At 34.6% G+C, this 21,366-nt stretch overlaps 1 protein-coding gene across 1 annotated transcript; it reads right to left on the reverse strand.

Moving 5' to 3' along the window:
* Positions 1-4,038: 4,038 nt before the first annotated feature.
* LOC120073122 (ARM repeat superfamily protein) lies at positions 4,039-20,210 on the reverse strand. The gene is made up of 8 exons (XM_039025748.2): positions 18,909-20,210; positions 16,099-16,183; positions 15,213-15,309; positions 15,031-15,094; positions 14,900-14,956; positions 13,514-13,551; positions 13,185-13,266; positions 4,039-4,279 (listed from the first exon to the last, which is right to left on the reverse strand). Exons 1-8 carry the CDS (start codon positions 20,085-20,087, stop codon positions 4,190-4,192), a joined length of 1,692 nt encoding a protein of 563 aa, XP_038881676.1. The 5' UTR covers positions 20,088-20,210; the 3' UTR covers positions 4,039-4,189.
* Between the last annotated feature and the right edge of the window lie 1,156 nt (positions 20,211-21,366).

The raw sequence follows: 21,366 nt of genomic DNA on the forward strand, positions 1-21,366 counted from the left end.
ATATCGATTACTACTCCTCCCCATAAAAATTTATGGCTCTAACTTGATATACCTATATTAGTCTACCATCCTCAACCAATATAGGTCGCCTCACTTCTTCAAACACAATGCTAGCGCACCTAAAAATGAGAAATTATTTTAAATGGTAAAACGGTTGAAAATACTTACAAAATATAGCAAAGTTTTAGAACTATCAATGATAGACGTTAATAGACACTGATATACTTCAGTGTCTATCAGCATTTATCATTGATAGTTCTAAAATTTTATTATATTTTTATAAATATTTTGGTTCATTTTTCTATATTTAAAAACAACCTCCAAAAATATAGTTTTTGACTTGGACAAATTTACCATAAATATAAAAACGAAACCATTTTAGTTATTCGATGTAGTGGTAGGATGCTCCATCTCCCTTCAATACACCTTAGTTTGAATCTTTTTGCATGCAATTCCTTTGAATTAGTTTCTTTCTTTGTTCTATTATATCGACCATGATAACATATTTAAATGTGTAGTAGAAAAAACAATACTATGAATTATATATATCGAACAAAAAAAATATTTTTAGAATTAAATTACAAGTTTAGCTTTTAAGTTTTAAAATTGTATTTATTTGGTTCATGAATTTGAAAAGGTACAAACTAAAGTTTTAATTTGTCTATGCTAATTTATGTTTAATAAATTTCTGAATTTTATATTTTGTGTTTAATATAATAATAGGTCATTAGCTATTCAATAATTTTTAAAATAATAGATCTACTAAACACAAAATTGAAAGTTTAAATTTCATTAGATATAAATTTAACTTTATATCTAATAGATCAATTAATTTTTTTTAAAAAAAAATAGTATATGTCAAGAACCTAAACATGAAATTGAAAGTTTAGAAGTCTAGTAGACACTTTTAGGGGTTGTTATGGATGTTATGTTGAGTTGATATGTTTAGAGATTATATGTGTGCATGGAGTTTATATGCCTGTATAATTCAAATATTTGTGTTTGGGGTGTTTAGAGTGACGAGTTGAGTTCATATGTCAAAAGTATTTTATGCATTTTTCTCTTATATAAATAATTTTTCTTTTTTGTGGTTACTATTTTTGTTTGAAAACTTTTTTATTCTATAATTCTACATGTTTTTTAAATAAATTATGGATTGTACTTTGTTTTATTATTTTTTTTAGTATGCATGTATTGTTGGAAGTTTTGGGAAATGAAGTTTAGAGTTTACTTTTGGATTATGTATTTCAATTATTTTTCTTAATTTTAAGCTATCATTTTATGAACGTGCGCTTGTGATATCTCTAGTTAAATTGGACAAAATTATATTAGATTTATTGGAATAAAACAAATTTATATTTATATTGTAAGTGAAATATCCACAAAATTTAAATGTACTATAATGACCAAATTAATAGTGTCATGTTACATAGTTGGCACAAAAAATATGTAACAAATGCCACATTAGCACAATTATATGATACAAAACATATATATATATATATATATATATATATGATATGGCCAACAAATGGCCAAGTCTACTTACACAAAAATAAATAAATAAAATTATATAAACGTCCATCAAAATCAACTATTTGATAGATATGTTCCACAACTTTCTCCAGCCTCCCAAACTTCAGTTCATACTTATCTTTTTTTGTCATGGTACAAGCTTGTGTTTGGATTAACTTAGAAAAAAATATTTTTCAAAATTGTTTAAAATAAAAACACAAATGTATTTGGCAACTCCTTAAAAGTGTTTTTATATACAAGTTTGTTTATTTTGTTATATGACTATAAAATACTATGAAATAATCAAGAAATCGAGAGATCACTATTTTGATGGAACTTTTTGTGTCAACAAATGTGTTTTTATTGATGTTTTTGTGCATCAACTTAATTATAAACATATATTGACGTTTTATAACAATATGTATTTTTAGATTAATAATTATTTTTAAACTCTAAATTAAGGTTTTATTGGTGGTTTTATGTCACAAGCGTCAGCAAAACAAAAAGCTCATGTGTCAACAAAGCCCGAATTTGTGGTGGTGATAATTTAAAATAATGGTTGTTGAAGTTGGTAGAGGTGGCCACTATTGGAAGTCGACACGGTGGTCAAGTATAGTCGAAGTTGGCCACCAAAGTTGGGCAACGAGAGCATTGATGGTGATGAGGATTGAGTGCATTGTTAGTGGATATGAGAATAAAATATTGGTGACATATAAAATTGACCCTCAAACACTGAGTGGAGTTCATATCTCAACTCATAGCAACTCATACTTTTAAAGTCCAATAATCTATAAGACAAAACTTAAAATTCATGAACTAAATTTGTAATTTGAATTTTCTAATTCATTTTCATAGTTTTGCGAAATTTTAAACTAAGCCCTTAGCAAAAAATTTTAATTTGCTATTGTTTTGACTCAAAACAATTTGAATGCTCCTCATCCAAGCGATTAAGAAGCTATCATAGACAATATTTTCCTAATACATTTAAAATCTAGTATATATTATAATAAGTTAAAAAACAATATTAAAAAAAATCCCCAAGACACCATCAAAATATATTTCTAAACTTTATAACTGGAACGCTAATATAAACTAACTTATTTTTCTTTTAAAGAAAAAGTAAAATAAACTAATAGCGTATACTAAATTTAAAATTTATTGAAATACTAAAATGAAACAAAATCAAAAGGACCAAACTAATACATAACATGAGTCCAATAATTGTTATTCATAAAGTATGTAAAAAAGATTATAATATTAAAGATTATAATATTACAATAGTACATAGTCCTTCCATTTCACATTTCACATATCATTAAATTATTTTATTTTATGAGCTCGTACAATTATTAAATGTTTCTTGTTGAGTAATTTTTACATACTACCATAATATTAGAAATTTTACCGTAGAAAGCCATGATTACAAAAACATCTAGTTCCCCAAAAAAAGTTGTCCTTAGGTAATTAGAGGCATTACATTTTTGTTTAAAAAATTAGGTTAAAAAATACTTTTGATCCCTATATATATACTTTTATGATAGTTATAAATTAGTCTTGGTTTGTAACAATTTAATCCCTGTTTGTTTTATAACAATTTAATCTTTAACTTTAATAGGTAACAATTTGGTCTTTATACTTTCAAATTTATAACAATTTAATCCTCAATATAAGAAAAATTATCAAAATTAGATATCAATTTTTATTAGTTTATGGTATAGATTTTGCATTATATAAAAACATTGAGTCTTTAATTAGTTTATCGATTTATTTATGAAAAACATTTCATTAAATTTTAACATTAATTTCAATTAATAGGAATTAATTCATTACACATTTTAAAAAATGAAAACTAAATTATTACAAAGTAAAGTTTAAGGATTAAATGTTACAAAAGAAAATACAAAGACTAAATCATTACAAACCAAAATTCATGAACTAAATTGTAACTTTATGAAATTTTAAAGCCTACAAGTGATTTTTAACCAAAAAATTAAATTTACATTAAAAATAATATATATATATATATAGAGGATAATGGTTTTAAATGGCAAAACTATTAAAAATATTTTAGAAATATAACAAATATGTCGTCATCCAATAGACACTAATAGACATTTATTAGTGTTTATCACCGATAGACCAGATGATAGTAATCTATCATCATCTATTATTGTCCATCACTAATAATTATAAATAAATTGACACATTTTGCTAATCGAAAAATTTCCAGAACTACTACCACCATACTCCCCTGCCCAATTGACCCCCATTAAATGTCAGTAGAACCACCTTCTATTTTTAAAAGGGTATTGAGATGGTATACATTAAATAGAGTGGAAAATTTATCCATAAATTTTCCTACTGCCCTTTCTATCATGCTTCCCAGCATTTAATTTTCCTCCATACCATTTATTATTTCATTTTCTTTGTCTGAAACCCACCAATTGCTAACATTCAGACATTGAGAGAGAAGGAAAAAGAAAAAGAACAAGAATAAAAGAAAAAGGAAAAGGAATAATAGCATACAGTGAACCTAAATTTATATGCAGGAAAATTTGTCACGTTAACAACAATGTACTGTATACAAACCAACAATGGCTTCCGAGAGAACTTTTTGTATGCAAATTCAATGTCATAAAAACTATCTAAACAAGAAAAGAAGGTAAGTTAACAATTAAAGAGCAGAGATGAACTTTTGAATTTTCCCCTGTGTTCGCTCTTTCTCCTCTGGTCCATCAAGATCTCCAATATTGTCATGATACTCCTTTGATTCACAAAAATAATTGATTACTTCAGAACATTTAAAAGAAAACATATCATTGCTGAAAGAATAACAAAACTCTGCCCAAAACGATATCGCAGGAGAACATTATCAGGTAGAATTGAATTTCTTTATGAATCTGTCAAAAACTGATTACAATCGCAGAGAACATTTAAACTAAGCACTAAGCATTATTCAACTTGGTTAATCATATACTCTAAATTAAGAGGTTTGAAGTTTGAATTCTTAGTTTAGAAGTTTGAATTCTCCAACCCCATATGCTTGAATTAATGATATATATATATATATATATATATATATAAACGAATTCTTCTTCGTTTATTTATAGGAAAGTTAAACTGCCACAATTCCACCTCGTGTCGGAAATTCAGAATCAAGTATCGGTGAGTTTTGAAGGCTATAAACAGATATTTCTAGTAGATTGAGGAACTAGCAGGAGATCAAGAGCTTTTGAATCCTCCATTTGTTTGTGACTACTTGTTTTGTACAATTGCGCTTGAGTTTCGTCGAAGTGGTAGGCTACAAAGCAAGAGGGAGAATCATCTAGAATTTGTTGAGGAGAATTTTGTGCAAAACACTTGGAGAATGAAATTCAATTGATGTGGGACGGGATGCACCAGTTGATGAAACGAATATGAAGAGGAAGGTTGACGTGTTTCACCAGACAGAATCAGCAGCCAATATAGATGGACAAGGGAAAAGCTGCCATAGGACCTACTTTAACTGCACTGACAACCATGGCAGAAGGTGTTGGAGTAAGTAGACCAGGAAACTGAGGGACAAAACGTTTTTATCTCGGAACAAGAAACAACTCATTGATAATGAAAAAGGAAAATGTTAAGGGATACAAGGAGGGGAAAAAAAAGACGGGAAACATAACAAGATCTTGAAACACATTATTAAAAGATAGAGATAGGGAACACAAGATTTACGTGGAAACCCTAGTACAAGGAGAAAAACCACGATAAAAAATTACTTTTTATTACTTTCAACTCTACACAATACAAGAGATGACCAAGATATATAGCTCTAGCAAGCCCTAATACAGAAAAGGAAAAACTAGGATAAAATAAAGTACTAAAATACCCTTGGGGCTAAACTCACAACACAGCCTCTTATTTTCAACACTCCCCCTGAAGTTGGGGCGTAGATGTCAATCAAACCCAACTTGCTAACACAAGAGTCAAAGCTCTACCTTAGTAATCCTTGTGAAAATATCAACTTATTGACTAGATGAAATGTAAGGAATACGGATACTATTATTGTCCAGTTTCTCTTTTACAAAGTGTCTATCGATCTTCACATGTTTTGTTCTACCATGTTACACAGGATTGTTGGCTATGCTTACAGCCGCTTTGTTATCACAATAGAATTTCATAGGTAAATCACTATCTTGATGAAGATCATAAAGAACTTTCTTCAACCAGATTTCTTCACAGATTCCCAAACTCATAGCTTTGTATTCTGCTTCAACACTACTTCTAGCAACACCACCTTGCTTCGTACTTCTCCAAGTAACTAGGTTACCCCACACAAAAGTACAGTATCCAGAGGTAGATTTTCTGTCAATAACAGATCCTGCCCAATTAGAGTCGATATAAGCCTTCAGTTTTCCTGAACATTAGACCTTTACCTCGAGTCGTTTTCAAATATCTCAGAATCCGATTCACAGCTTCCATATGTTCCTCGTAGGATACCTGCATAAACTGACTAACAACATTGACAGCATAGGAAAGATTTGATCTAGTGTGGGATAAGTAAATCAATTTTCCCACTAGATGTTGGTACCTGTCTTTATCAATAGGAACTTTGTCAACAAATCTCCCAGTTTAGCATTGAATTCTACAGGACTGTCAGCAGGTCTACATCCAATCATACTCATTTCTTTTAACCGGTCAAGAGTGTATTTCCGTTGAGAGATAGAGATCCCTTCTCTTGATCTTGCCACCTCCATTTCAAGGAAATACTTTAGATTCCCAAGATCCTTAATCACAAACTCGTTAGTCATTTTCTTTTTCAGCCTGATAATCTCAACAGTATCATCTCCTGACAAGACAATATCATCCACACACACAATTAGAACAACAATTTTCCCTGATACTGACATTTTTGTGAAAAATGTGTGATCAGAGTGTCCCTGAGTAAAACATTGGGACTTAACAAAGGTAATAAACCTGTCAAACCACACTCTAGGGGACTATTTCAAACCATACAAAGACTTCCTTAGTTTACAAACCTGATGATCAAACTGAGTTTCAAAACTAGGAGAACTTATATAAACCTCTTCTAATTCACCATTCAGAAATGCATTTTTCACATCAAGTTGATGGAGAGACCAGTCTTTATTAGCTACCACAAAAAGGACTCGAACTGTATTTAACTTCGCTACCGGAGAGAAAGTCTCAGAATAATCTATCCCATAAGTTTGAGTAAACCCTTTTGCTACAAGTCTGGCCTTGTATCTGTCAAAAGTTCTATCAGATTTATACTTCAAAGTAAACACCTATTTTTACCCAACTGTTTTATGCCCTTTAGGAGGAGCCACATGGTCCCACATATTATTCTTTTCAAGAGCTCTCATTTCTTCCATGACGGCAGCCTTCCACTCAGGAACTTCCATGGTCATATGTATGTTTTTTGATATTGTTACTGTATCCAGGCTAGTAGTGAACGCTCTGAACTCAGAAAACATATTACTATAAGATAGAAAGCTATGCATGGGGTACTTAGTGCACGACCTGGTGCCCTTTCTTAAAGCAATGGGCATGTCAAAGGAGGCATCGTACTCCCCTATTTTGTCTGACCCCTCATCAGTAATGGGACGTTGGTCACGTTTAACCACCTGAGGTAGAGTCTCACCTTCTTGTGTTTCTTCCAAAGTCTCATCACTGCTTGCAACCCTGTTATTCTCAACCAAATCAACAATATCATCCTCAACACACACGTCGGTATTATTAGGAATAGTAGTACCTTGAGCTTGTGTTGGTTCCAATTCATGGACCAGAGTCGATAGAACAATAGGTGGCACTATTTCCTTTCTGAGATTCTTCCTATAGTACACATTATCTAAGGGGCTTGTTTAGTGGGTAGGACAGTGTCATGCACACTCAAGATGGGTTCAGGAAGGTCAGTAGGAACCGAAGATGTGGATTAGTTAGTCTCTTTACTAGGATTCTCCCCCTGAGGAGGACTAACAGGTAAGAAAGGTTTATCCTCAAAAAATATTACATCCATGGAGATGAAGTACTTCCGTAAAGATGGATGGAAATATTTATAACCTCGCTAGTGAAGGGGATACCCAACAAAGACACATTTTTTAGCACAAGGGGTAAATTTAGTTCGGCTTAGGGCCATGACTATGGACAAAGGCAGTGCATCCAAACACCCGAAGGGGAACATCAGGAATAAGGCGCGTTGTTGGATATGACTCTTTGAAGCATTCAAGAGGACTTTAGAGTTGGAGGACACAGGAAAGCATTCAATTAATAAGATGGGTTGCAGTCAAAACAACATCCCCCTATAAGTAAGATGGAAGGGAAGTAGACAGCATGAGAGATCGTGCAACTTCAAGAAGGTGACGATATTTTCTTTCAGCCACCCCATTATGTTGAGGGATATAAGCACAGGAGCTTTGATGGACAATGCCTTTAAAAGACAAAAACTCATGAAAGGTGTTGTTAAAGAACTCACGACCATTATCACTACGAAAAATAGCAATTTTGGTGTTAAATTGAGTCTCTACCATAGTGTAAAGTTGTTGGAATATCGATGGCACCTCAGATTTATCAATGAGGAGAAACATCCATGTAAGACGAGTGTGATCATCAATAAATGTCACAAACCAACGTTTCCTAGAAGAGGTAGTAATATTTGAGGGACCCCAAACATCACTATGGATAAGTGTGAATGGTTGGGAAGGTCTGTAGGGTTGAGAAGAAAAAGGTGACTCAATGCTGTTTTGCACGAATACACACATCACAAGACAAAGATGCGATATCAACGTTATGAAATTAATGATGAAATAAATATTTCATATATTGGAAATTTGGATGACCAAGGCAAAAATGCCACAACATACAATCCTTTTTAGAAGTAGGAAAATAAGAAGACAACAAACTAGTCCTATAACAGTTCCTAAAAGAAGCATCATCATCAAGGAAATAGAGCCCCTATCGTATCGGGCAGTGCCAATCGTCGTCTCCAAGCTCAAATTCTGAAAGAAAACATTATCTGGTGAGAAGGCAACTTGATAGTTCAAATCTTTAGTTATCTTACTAATAGATAGTAAATTGTAAAATATTTTGGGTACATGCAACACATTCTGTAAAGTTAAACCCTCAAAAGGAGAAATATGACGCTTTCCGGCAATAAAAGAAATATGACCCATCTGCAATCCGAATCTTTTCATTACCAGCACTCGGAAGATATGAGAGAAAATGATCAAATGATCCAGTTAAATGATCTGTATAGCTCCTGAAACAAGTATCCATGGTTTCTTGTCATTGATACTGAGGAGATTTAAAAGCTGAGAAGTATCTGATTGGACAATAGCCCCAACGACCTCAACAACACCAGGGTCACGCTGGCAATTCACTGAGGTTGTGACTATGAAGCAACACTCGTAGATTCACTCACAAGTGCCCGCCCAGGATTGGACTCGTCATTCGAAGGACAACGTCTGCCATTCGAGGGTCGGCCATGTAACTTCCAATACTGATCCTTTGTATGCCAAGGTTTCTTGCAGTGCTCACAAACAGGAGGCGGTTTTCTATTTTGCTTGTCACCATCAGATCCAGATAATTTTGCAATAAACATAGTAGAATCAATAGCAGAAACAGTAGTGTTGTTCATAGCACTCGATCTATCTTCCTCTAAACGAACCTCAGAGCACACTTGCATACGAAAAAGTATTGGTCTCTGTCCCAGTATTCAGCTGTGCACTGCATCAAACTTGGAGTTCAGACCAACAAGAAAATCATAAACACGATCAACTTCCTCAATTTTCGAATATTGAACACCGCCAGATGGACAATTCCAGACAATTTCACGACATAGATCCATCTCCTGCCAGATTAGGGACAACTTGTTAAAGTAGGAAGTAACATCCATCATTCCTTGTTTGGACTCGTGAACCTGTTTACACAGAGTGTACAAACAGGACACATTTTGCCTCTTAAAGTATAATTTTTGAATTGCATCCTAGATATCCCGAGCAGTTGCAGCATACAGTAAGGGTTTTCCTATCTGTAGTTCCATACTATTAATCAACAAAGAACAAACCAGGGAGTCTTCTCCTTTCCAAATGCGCTTAAGGATCTCCTGGTCTAGGTCTTGGCATCTCACTAGTTAGATACCCAAATTTGTGATGCCCCTCGAGGGCCTTCAACTTTTCTCTAGTAATGAGTCCTGTAGAATTTACTATAGATCCAGACAAATAATTTGTTGTAGGTAAAGTAGAAAAAGCGGTTATCGGATTCTCTGAATACATCGATCGACCGGAAGATAAATCAGGATTTACGATAGAGGTGGTCATTCAAACCGCAAAAACCGAACCGTTTCTAAAACCGAACCGAACCGAACCAAAAACTCAATGAAACCGAAAAATGCGGTTTGATCCGGTTTGAAAAAATTTTGAAACCGAATTAATTCGGTTCAGTTCGGTTTCACTTTCAAAAACCGAATTTGAAACCAAACCAAACCGTTTTTAACTAATATATATATTTAAAAAAAGAGTAAAACCGAACCGCTTTTAATTTAAAGAATAAAACCGAATTTAAAACAAAACCGAACCGAACCGAACCGTTTTTAATTAAAAAAAATATATAACATGGATTTTTTAAAAATGCCAAAACCGAATTTGAAATCGAACCGAATTGCATATATGCGGTTTGGTTTGAACTAATAAATCGGTTTGGTTCGGTTTCACATTTTAAAAAATTCAGTTCAGTTTCACATTTTAAAAAATTCGGTTCGGTTTGACCACCAAACCGAACCGTTTCCACCCCTAATTTACGGGATTCGATTGGAAGTTGGTGGAAGCACCAAGGGCAGCAATCTATTGTTGAAAACTTGCTTGAAGGTTAGCCAACTGTTGTTGAATCACTACCGGAGACAAACCCATCGAACCTGAATTATCATGGCTAGCAGGCATATGTTGAAGGAAGCTTGGAGGTGGCTGCATGTGGGGAAAAGAGTTGACGACGCGGCTGGCAGTCGCGGCTGGTTGCTGTCCACCGTGGTATGATGACGACTCACCCGTTTCAAAATAGATTTTTTGACTATCGGCAGTAGGAATACCCATGGGGTTGGCGTCACTTAGGTGGCCAACACTAGGATAGTCGGCGTTAGGGTAGGCGGCACTAGGGGGTGGCGGCAGTAGCACGATTGTCGAACCAATATGAAGGGATTGGAGGTGCCAATCTACAGCAACTTGGATGGCAACAACAGTGGCAGCAGCAGCGGCGGTCTTGACGGTGGCGGTGGCTGTGACAGCCGTTGTTGGGGTGGCAGAAGCGAGGTTGATGAAGCCTTGAAGTTGTCTTGCACCGGTTGGTTTTTGTCGACAACGGCTAGGGTTTCGTCACCATGCTCTGATACCATATTAAAAGATAGAGATAGGGAACACAAGGTTTACGTGGAAACCCTAGTACTGGGAGAAAACCACGATAGAAAGTCACTTTTTATTACTTTCAACTCTACACAATATAAGAGAGGATAGAGATATACATAGGCTCTAGCAAGCTCTAATACAAAAAAGGAAAAATTGGGGCAAAATAAAGTATTAAAATACTCTTGGGCTAAACTCACAACACAGCCCCTTATTTTCAACACCACACAATCAAATGAGAATGGCCCAAAAACAAAAAAATAAAAATAAAAATAAAATAAATAAATAAAAAATAATAATAAAAAAAGCCCAACAAACCAAAGCTCAACTCCAGAGAAACCTTGAAAAAGCTACCCAGTAGCTGACAAGTTGAACCACCTGGCCAAAAATCCTATCTAACTAACCAGAATCGAAGGTAGCAAGGTTATACAGAATTACAGACCATGTGATCGTGTCAGATTCACCCTGCACAATAAAGATCAAAGCGACGGTAGGCCTCACCGCCTCAGTGAAGAAGTTGAGTTGATTAATAGGGGAGCCACCCACAGGCCAAAACTTTGTTCTTAAGAAAATAATGGGAGATCTAAAGTTTCCCAAACAAAGACTCCTCGGTGAATGGGCAGGGAGCTGTCTCCTCATGTCAATGCTGTCAGCTTGTGGAAATGTAGTTATGTAGATATGGAAGTCATCAACGGGAAATTTGAGGCATGTCCACCAAGAAGGCCACTTTAGAGTCAGAAGACTAAGCTCAACAATTTTTCAACATCCACCTTCAGTAATAGACAAAAGAATAGTTCGCCCTTGCCACTTGTTGCATGGCTTTGTAATTTCTTGACTTCCACTTGGAGAACAAGTTGGCTCTATTCGGACGAGGTATTGATAAGCCTCAAATACACCCAACTTATGAGAGGAGAACTAGAAAACTGGTAGATGCACACGTGTGAGGTAAGGAAAGGGAGAAATGAGAATCTAACGGAAGTAACTAGAGGACATGAGGAAATACAAGTAGGTGTGGCTTAGGAGGGAATGGGCAGAGATCTTACTAATAAATTGGGGATTAGGAGAGATGAGGACTTGGCTTTGGACCATTTGGACTATCTAAAGAAAGTGAAACTGAAAGATTTAGAAGAGATTGGAAGTTCTTCAAAGAAATTTTGGGATGATTTTGAATATCTTTCTTCCACTTGGTCCTCTCTCTCAACATTTTCATCATAATAATACCATTTCCTCCTTTGTATAGGTCCTTTTATATAACTTGGCTTCTGCTTGCCTTTTGCATACTTCATAATTTCAATGAAATAATTAATTTCTTATGAAACAAAAAGAATTATGATAATTAAAAGGCATCTCTCTAATCAATATACTGGATTTATAGGAAGAATGTTTTGATTTGAATGGAACAAAAAAAAAAAAAAAAAAAAACAAAAAAAAAAAAAAAAAGTTCTGTAGAAGAAGAGATAAAGCAAGAAACGCAACAAAGAACAACCTAGTTCATAAGGAGCAACTTCTCTAAAGACCAAAAAGAAGAAATAAGTGGATATATAAGGGTGCATTTGGTTAGTGATCTAAAAGCATAAATTTGAAAACAAGGGATTTACTAAATAAATAAGGAAGTCAATGAAATACAGAATCGTATGGCGTGCTGTCAGTGTTTTCGAAGGTGTATTTGGCAACAGAATTAATAAATTGGAACCCAATTTGAGAAGTTACTCAAAATGTGTTTGATAGTACATTTATAGACCATAGGTACTTACCAAATAATATTAAGTTAGAATCTCCATTTCTATCAATTAGTTTATGGACATGTTCTACGTCATAAATTTTATATACTTACTATTTTACAATATTGTATGATCTAAAATGTATTATGTTATACATAAACATATTTTAATTTTAACAAAAAAATAATAATAATAAAATGAGTTTATACATGAAATAATATATTTATAGAAATTTCTATCTTTTTATGTAATTCTACATTTAAAATTTAAATTTTCAAATTTAGAATATGCTAACAACATAAAAATGTTGTTTTCATAATTTCCACTATATGGAACACAATCCAAATACAAGTTCCAAAAACAAATATGCCAAATAGATACTAGTTGAATCTATTAGATTCAGTTAGTTTAAAAAACATAAAAAGAATCCAAATTGTATGTCAAAAAGGCCCTATCTTACCATCATATGGCTTAAACATCATACTCACCCTTCAGGAAATAAACTAAAATAATATATATAAAAATTGGAGATGTAAAAAAAGCCCAGTGAAAGGCAGACCTGAAGAATGCTCTTGACGTCCTGCCTAGTGAGTTTTTGTTGCTTGAGTAATAATTCAATTCTTGCTCTCATTTGAGAGTGTCTACAAGAAACAAACAAATCAAGACAATCAAATGAAACAGAATATCAAAGAGACCTTTAGGTTATGTTCTCGTTTCTCATTTCTTTTTCCTTTTTGTTATTTTTTTTATTTTCTCATAAAAAAAGAAAGAGTTGAAAACAAGAAACCACTGTTCGATACATTTCAATTTTTTTTTTTCTTGGGGGAAAAAAAATAAAAAGAAACATAAAATGAGAACATCATTAATGTAGTTGGATGCAACACTTACTCAGAGCACCATAGATGTCCCAAAATAACAGCAATCAACTGCAAGAACAAGGATTAATGTTATACCCAGTATTGAAAATGATTAATAATGTAAAGAATTTCAAATTTTTGAATACTCGATTAGACCATATTTATCTTCTAAGCTATTCATATCTCCCACCTTTAAATGAATTTCAAATTTCCCTCCTTCAACTTTCAATTTGAATTTCCTAAGCTAATGCGCACAATATTTATGTATAGACTATTTTTCGTATTTTTTTTATCAATAAAAACTTTATTAGATAATAAAACATTATAATGGACATTAAAAAATTTTCCAGCTAAGACTATATACTTTAATTAATGCTGAAATATGAATGATATCCCTGCATAGATTTTGCTTCATCTCCACAAAGTATTCAAATGTTTAGATTTTTTTTTTTTTTTTTGGTCAATGGAACTTTGAAAACAAAGATTAAAAAAAGAAAAAAAAGGGAAAGAAAGAAAACTATCAAGCAGAAGGATAAGATGCCCTCAAGCCAAAAACAAAACCGCAAAACTTGCGCGTGATATTTAGCCAATAAAATATTTCAATGCTAAAGAATGAAACGTTGGCATGTCTAAAGTATGGGTAATCAAATTTAAAACTTAGACTTCAACGGGCATCCTGTTGGCAAGGGCTTGGGGTCTCTTGGTCCATTATAGCATAGAGATCCCAAGTTCAAATCAGGTGAGCTTAATATAAAAAAACCCTCGATGTCTCCAGATCCGAGCCTTGGGGTAGACCTGGGTATAGGAGAGCAAAGCTCCAACTCCAGTTATCAAAATAATAATAATAAAAAAGTAAAGTTTAATAAATTAATTTTATGAAACATTGGGCCCAAGGATAATGCTGGTTTAAGTGTAAGATATAGATCTGGCTGGAAGTTCTTAAAAACTGTATCATGGAGAAGATATCATACAGTTAAAATCCGTATTATCTGTGAAAACATGTTTGGCTTAATTCATTCTAGAAGTTATTTATCCTCATTTTCTCTTGCACTATTTTCGAGCGTAGCTTGTTTCTATAGGATAAATGAAGTTGCTCCTTAATGACACAGGTCCATAAAATGTTGCACAACAATCTTAATATTACAAGCTACCTAATCAAAATTCTTATAAATTGTTGTTAAATACTATTTAGCAGACATGCTGTCGTAGCATTTGATGAATAAAAAAGCTTTCTGAAGGAGTTAATCCCCTGCTTATACAGCACAATATCGAGTGAAACAACTCACATCCATCCACAAAGACTGAGACATTACACGTCTCTTGTTACAATAACCTAACATTAATGTAGGTACCAATCATCAAAGTCCATTGAATAAGAAGCTCTGATGCTAATGAAACATCAATCAAGAAGACAAACCTGAAGGGTATAAAGTCCAGATTCTAATTTACGATTGTACTTTTCTTCTTCATCCATCTGCAATTTTAGGTCATCTTAGCGCATAAACTAACTTATAAAATGTAAGAGATTAAATATGAATCATAAGGAACCTCTAAATCATCGAGTTCGATCTGGTTTAGCCGCTCCATCTCCACTTTGACTCTGTCAGAATATCTACAAAATAAAACTATCATTAATCATACCAGATTCTCACTTGTTAAAGGAAATAAATAAAGGACTTCATCTCTGAACAGTAGGAATACCAAAGAAATAGAATTGAACGCAAACCCACCTTAAGTAGAGTTCCATCAGCCGGTCTATCTTTTCACACTCATTTTCAACAAATTTACTCAATAACCTTTCCTTCCTAGTACCCCTCAAAATACCACCTGATACGATCAAGGAACATTAGTTGAAACTAAGAATCGGAGAAAGCATAATAGATGAAAAAGGAAAGAAACCATCAATTTCGAAAAAATATAAACTGGAATATGATCAGCCCTTATAACAGATACATATTAATGTGTTAAGAGATGAGCATCTAATAAGTAAACAGCTTAAAAATGTAACAGCATTTTGAGAACATAAAAAAATGATGCCAACCATATTTTTAAGCACTGTAAATATAAAATCACTGTAAAGCATCATACAATTTCATGAACGAAACATATGATGTACCAATTGTTTCTCCAGCACTATTTACGTGATCAAGCATTATTAAAAAGACTTGTACTTTTTTTTCCCTTTTTTTAATCCTTTACTCCTGACAGTTTTAGCATCAGTATTCATTTAAATATAAGGCAGGTCTACCAAGCCAGCCAAACACATTGCGAGACAAAGGAACAAAAAACAGCAACCACTGTTTTGCTTTTGCTCAACAAAACTTCTTTAACAAACTGAAGTATCTTAGGTATTGCAGAAAGCCAAATTGTCAAATATTATCATTGTAAATCAGTTCAAGTTCTATACAACAATAACTTACAAACTCAATGCTAAGGATTAAGGAACAACCAATCTTTCCAACTCCAAACTCAATAGTGTTCAAATCCGATACTAGAAGTTGGAAAGATTATCATATAACTTGAAGGAATATCTTGGCGACAGCCAGAAAGGAGCAGAATTTTGTTAAATAAACAAATATGCAAAGAAAATATATACAATTTCACTTGCCTGCTTACCAAATAACGATGCAATAAGAGACACGATACGTTCTTCCAACTCCTCTTGATATCGCTCTTTCTTGTTTTTCTTGTTCAAAGGGATCTACAAAGTAAACATGATTGGGAAAGTCAAATTTGGGAACAATATCACAGCAAAATATATTAATGAAAGATTTATACATTAATTTCACATTTTGTATCAAAACCTAATTCCATAGTAGACAGCTAGGTTGGGAACAATACTTTTTTTTTTTAATAAGAAATGGAGCTTTCATCGAGGGAAACAAAAGAATGCACACAGGCATAAAAACCTGGTTGAAAATTACAAAAAAGAAAGCCCTACAAAAAGGAAGTCCAAAGAACTAAAAGAAAATCTTCAATCTAAAAGAATAAAACCTGGTTGATAATTACAAAAAGCCTTAACCAGTACCACTAAGGCCCATAAGAGACAACACTAAACCTAATAACCTCCTACAACTCCCATTAGATCTCTCCACACCTCTAAAATATACATCATTACTATCACACAAAATTCCCCAAATAATAGTGAAGAAGCAAGTCTCCCATTGAATTAGGCCCTTCTCCTTGGAAGGGGAGAAATGCATAACCTCCTCCATTATGCTTACAATCCCTTCTCCAAACTAATGAGGCTCCAAAGACATCCAAGACTCTGCTCCATATCAAGTTGACATAATGGCAACTTTAGAGAATCTGGTCGAGATTCTTTAATGCATCTCTGCAAGCTGAAGAGAGCAACACTAAGGCCCCAGAACGAAGGAAGAGTGTATCTCTACATGGTCTGAAGTGTTCACTTTTCCATGTAAGACCTACTAGGTAAAAACTCAAAGCGAGGCAGTCCTCTGAAGAAAAAAGAGAGAATTGGAAGAAAACATCCTAGAGATGAGAATCCCCCCTCCCATGAACAACAAAACAATTACTCAAAAGCGGAGTAGAGAGACAACATCCTATGATTCCCTATCAGTGAGAGGGCAATAGAATACCCCAAAACTATAGACGAAGGAGAATTATGCCCACTCAAAAGCATAAAAAAAAAAAGCGTCACAAGCTTTAGCAAAATTTCCAAAATATGTTATACAGGTCCTCTGCCTAAAAGAACGCATCACTTTTGATGGTCCTTTTACTATAGAGATGGTGGGGTGGAGGGACCTAGACCATCAATGTCTAGACTCAACTCAAATAACACACAATTCTAAATCAGTGGAAGGTGGTCAAAGAGAATCATGTAATGCAGCTAAGTATCTGCATTATTATTAAAAAATCAATAATAAATAACATATAACTGTGATTTAAAAGAAAGCCTACTCATCTGATGAGTAACCAAAGCACTAAAACGAAATTTTGTAAAACCCTCAACAAACCATGGTCTATCTAAGTACTCTTAGCTGACTACTCCAAGCAACTAAATGGAGACAATCTTCACTGCTAACATGAATGGGTTAACCATACAATTTTTTTTTTTAAAAAAGAAACCAAGTTTCATCAAGGAAAATGAAAAAGTTTACAAGGGCACATGAAAAAACAAGTCCAACAACAACTAGAGTCTAAGAACTCACTACAGAATGGGACTCCAATCCAAAAAAATCAAACCAAGATCATAATTACAAAAAGGCCTGGTGAACATCAACCAATGTCCAAAAAAAGGCTTAAGCCTCACTACCACTCAAACCTCAGATCTCATACTATCTCTCATGGAAATAAACCCTTGTAATAAGAACTTAGGCATGTATCCATTCAATTTCGGCAAAATAGCTTTTCATTTCTTTCTCCTCCTCCATCTTTGTTCCTTCAAATCTGCCCACGTTTTCCCCAGAGGTTCTTTTCACCCAAACTTTCATTCACAACTTGTACAAAGTATCTCTACATCTTTATACCTGATTCTACATCCTCTTGAACTTTCCAAACTCTTGCCTTACCATCATTTGCGTTGCTAGGGCAAAAGTTTCCTAAGAATACATCAACTATTTCCCAAAAGGCAGTTACAGCCTAACTTATTTACTCTAAAAGGATCTGGTAAACTTCTTTAACTTCTCAGTTCACTATACAAGGTAGATACCCCAACAAACCAACCTATATTTGTTTTGAAATTTTCTGTAGCCAACAAGTTCCCCATTAAAATCTGCCTTTTCTTGAAAAGCTTATGATTCAAGGGGGATTGGCAGGAACTTGACCAATGATTGTCCAAACCAGTGAATCTGATCCCATTGTGATGGAATAAGAGAGTTTAAAAGATTGTAAAGTAAAGTAGTGGAATAAGGAGAAACGACTTTCTTTTTCTCCAATTTAATCACACTGCAGCATGAATTGCTAATGTTTAATGAAAAAAAATACTTATTTTCCAGATCACAACCAATCAACAATATCAGCCTCGCTAAGAACCCAAGAACTTCAGGGCCTTCTCTAGTTCATTCACATATCATGTGCCTTTTCCAGTTATATTTTAAGAAACAATATTCCATTAAAGAGAAAATTCAGATAAGAATGGAGTGATCTCTCTCTCTCTCTCCTCCTCCCCCTCCCCCCCCCCCCCCCCCCCTTCAATTTTCAGAAGTACGAAAGCTACTAGCAAAAGAATGGATAAACAAACAACCTATATATCATATTGTACCATGGAGCCGCTTTCCAATCAGATTTATGTTTCCATATGATCCCAGAATCATAATTGATTATCGCATATACAAGTTTTTACTTTGAAATCACTCTGTTACTCTTTGAATATCAGAATTCTACTTTAAATTACATTCAATACTACAGAACGAGAAAAACAATAAAAACACAAGGAGTAGAGGGAGTTATGTAATTTGCCCCACCTTACCCATAAATGCAGCAAAGGCGGTCTTTAACCCCAAAACATCAACAAAGCGTTCACAAGCAGGCGGGTAATTTGTCATGGCAAAATCAAGAGCCCTTATAGCCGACCCATAGGCGGATTTCTTCTGTTTCATAATAATTATCATCAATTCCACGCCCTCAGCTTTCACAAATCTTTCCTTGTTCTCAAGTGGCATTAACAAACAACACAAAGAATCAAACAAATTCTCCACCATCTCAGCCTCATCAGGGCTCTTGGGGTCCTTGGACTTGTACATAGCAACCGCTTGCAGAACAACATCAACCCCATTCATCTGTCCAAGCCTCCGCTGATTCACCGTACTATTCTGCAAAAGTATCGCCAGTATCTCCGAAGCATACTGCTTATTGCTATCAAAATCCCTCACTTTAATCTTCCCCAGTAACCACTTCAGTAGCTTTGTGCGTTCACAGACCAACTCGGCAACTAACGGTTTCACTTCAATCAAATTCTCAATAGTAGCTAGGGTATTGTAAACGGCAGCCATCTCATCCGGGTCCGTCTCCGACAATCGATGCAAGTTCTGCACCAGTAGATCAAGAACATTGTTCTCAATCAGCGCATCGACCAATACGCGAGCAGGTTCATCATTGTCCTCAAGAACATCCTCGTCAGTCAAATCCTGGATCAATTGGACCGCGTCAATGGCAATATCAGTATTACTATGCGAAAGGAGGTCAACAACAGACGAAATAACACCAAGCTTGACGATGTCAGGGTAAAGCTCGGGACCGGCGGCGAGTACTTTGAGCTTCTGAATCTCTTCGTGGAGCTCGACTTCAGAATCGGCAAAGCGCTCGGGCTGGTCGGGATACTTGAGGCGAGCTTCGGTGTTGTCTCTGAGACGGCGTTCGAAGGCGAGAGAGAGCCTCTTCACCGTTCGAAGGTCCAATATTTCGACTGCCTTCTGGGACTTCTCGACGGCTTCGAGGAGAGCCAAGTCGATATTGTCAGTTCCATTGGTTGCTACCTCGTCGCGCTTCCGCTTTGGATGAGAAATGTTGTTCCGGTCGCCGGCGATTTCCATCAAACTCACATAAGAGAGAAGAATGCGGCCGGTGTTACGGTTTCGCCTCCGGTTGAAACCAGACAATAATTGATGGTGAGGGTTAGAACTTAAAATGCTCCACTCAAACATTTTATATTAAATGTTTTTTCGCTAACCCGGCCAACTCGAATAAAGTATACATTCTTGACTAAAAGGTTATTCCAATCTACCACTCCAAATTACTTTGTATAATTTTTTACATGTTCGTTATTTAATTTAAATAATTTTGGGTTGGGCTTGGTATAGATGAAATGTTTTGACCGCTTAAGCATAGCTCGCCAAAATATATCTTCAATTTAGAGATTTAAATCTACTACGTCAACATTGTGTTAGAACTAGTCCCTTTGGATTGAGAAAGCTTGGTCTCTTTGGATTTAACAACAAGCCTTAAGTACGGATGATCATAACAACCTTACAAATCGAGCAAACCTAGCGAAATTGTTTGACTTGTCAATTTTATGTTTGACTCGTCTTCCACTGTGTATATTATGTCTTTTTCTCTCCATGGTGAATATTTGTCAAGGTACATGCTCATCTAAAAGTGAAAGTGTTCATGTGGAGAAAACAGTAAAGAAGAAGAAGGTTTTCATGAAGGATGTTCCCTTTTTGTGTGTCTCTATCGATGGTGTTCGAGTGCGACAACTTTCTTTCTCTTTCAATGGTGTCTTTAATGTGAATTTGTGTGTTAACAATAAGAAAATTGACTTTGCGATAAACAGCAAAATCGAGAAAGAAATGTATGAGGTTAGATAGGTTGGTTTAACAATGGAAGACCTCACAAGCCATGTCACTGAGTCCACCAAGTATGTTTCTATTTATACTTCAAATCAATTCATTGCTTCTCCTAAAGAACTTGAAGGTATTACATCTACTATTATACTTAAAATTTCTATAGAGAATTATAGAAATGTGACTTCTCTTACTTTGCATGTGTGTTAAAAAGAAACTAAGGTTGTGAATGTTGACCAAATTACTATTAATGTTGACGGTATTATGATAGAGTATGTGAACCCTGTTAACTATGTTGTTGATCATGTTGCATTGTCTGATAGTCTGAAGACGACACCTTTTAAAACCACTATGGGTAGTGTTGATCTAGTTGTCTCCTTTGTTATTGAACATATTCGTCCCGCTGAAACTGTCGTTTCTTTGTTGCTTTTCATATCTATGTCCCCACACAGCCTATCATTGGTAGTATTGAGATTAATTTGGTAAATTATATTGATTCTGTTATGGCCTTAAATCTATTGAGCAAATTGAAATCGCTGCTTCTGTTATTGTTGACATTGATTTCCAAAAAACTATTGAACCTGTTGTCACTGAGGGCCTCATACAGAAGGTTGTGTTTGTTGTTAATAGTATGGATGTG

The sequence above is a fragment of the Benincasa hispida genome, chromosome 12 (assembly GCF_027475165.1).
Source record: "Benincasa hispida cultivar pf3 chromosome 12, pf3_genome.v1.1, whole genome shotgun sequence".
In the NCBI taxonomy this organism is placed as follows: domain Eukaryota; kingdom Viridiplantae; phylum Streptophyta; class Magnoliopsida; order Cucurbitales; family Cucurbitaceae; genus Benincasa; species Benincasa hispida.

Bases quoted from the DNA above. Each gene is read 5' to 3' on its own strand.
- LOC120073122 (XM_039025748.2), bottom strand. From the start codon at position 20,087: ATGTTTGAGTGGAGCATTTTAAGTTCTAACCCTCACCATCAATTATTG. The intron at 14,957-15,030 runs GTTCCTTATGAT...CTAAAATTGCAG, and splicing joins TCGAACTCGATGATTTAGAG to ATGGATGAAGAAGAAAAGTA. The intron at 13,267-13,513 runs GTAAGTGTTGCA...TGTTTCTTGTAG, and splicing joins GGACATCTATGGTGCTCTGA to ACACTCTCAAATGAGAGCAA.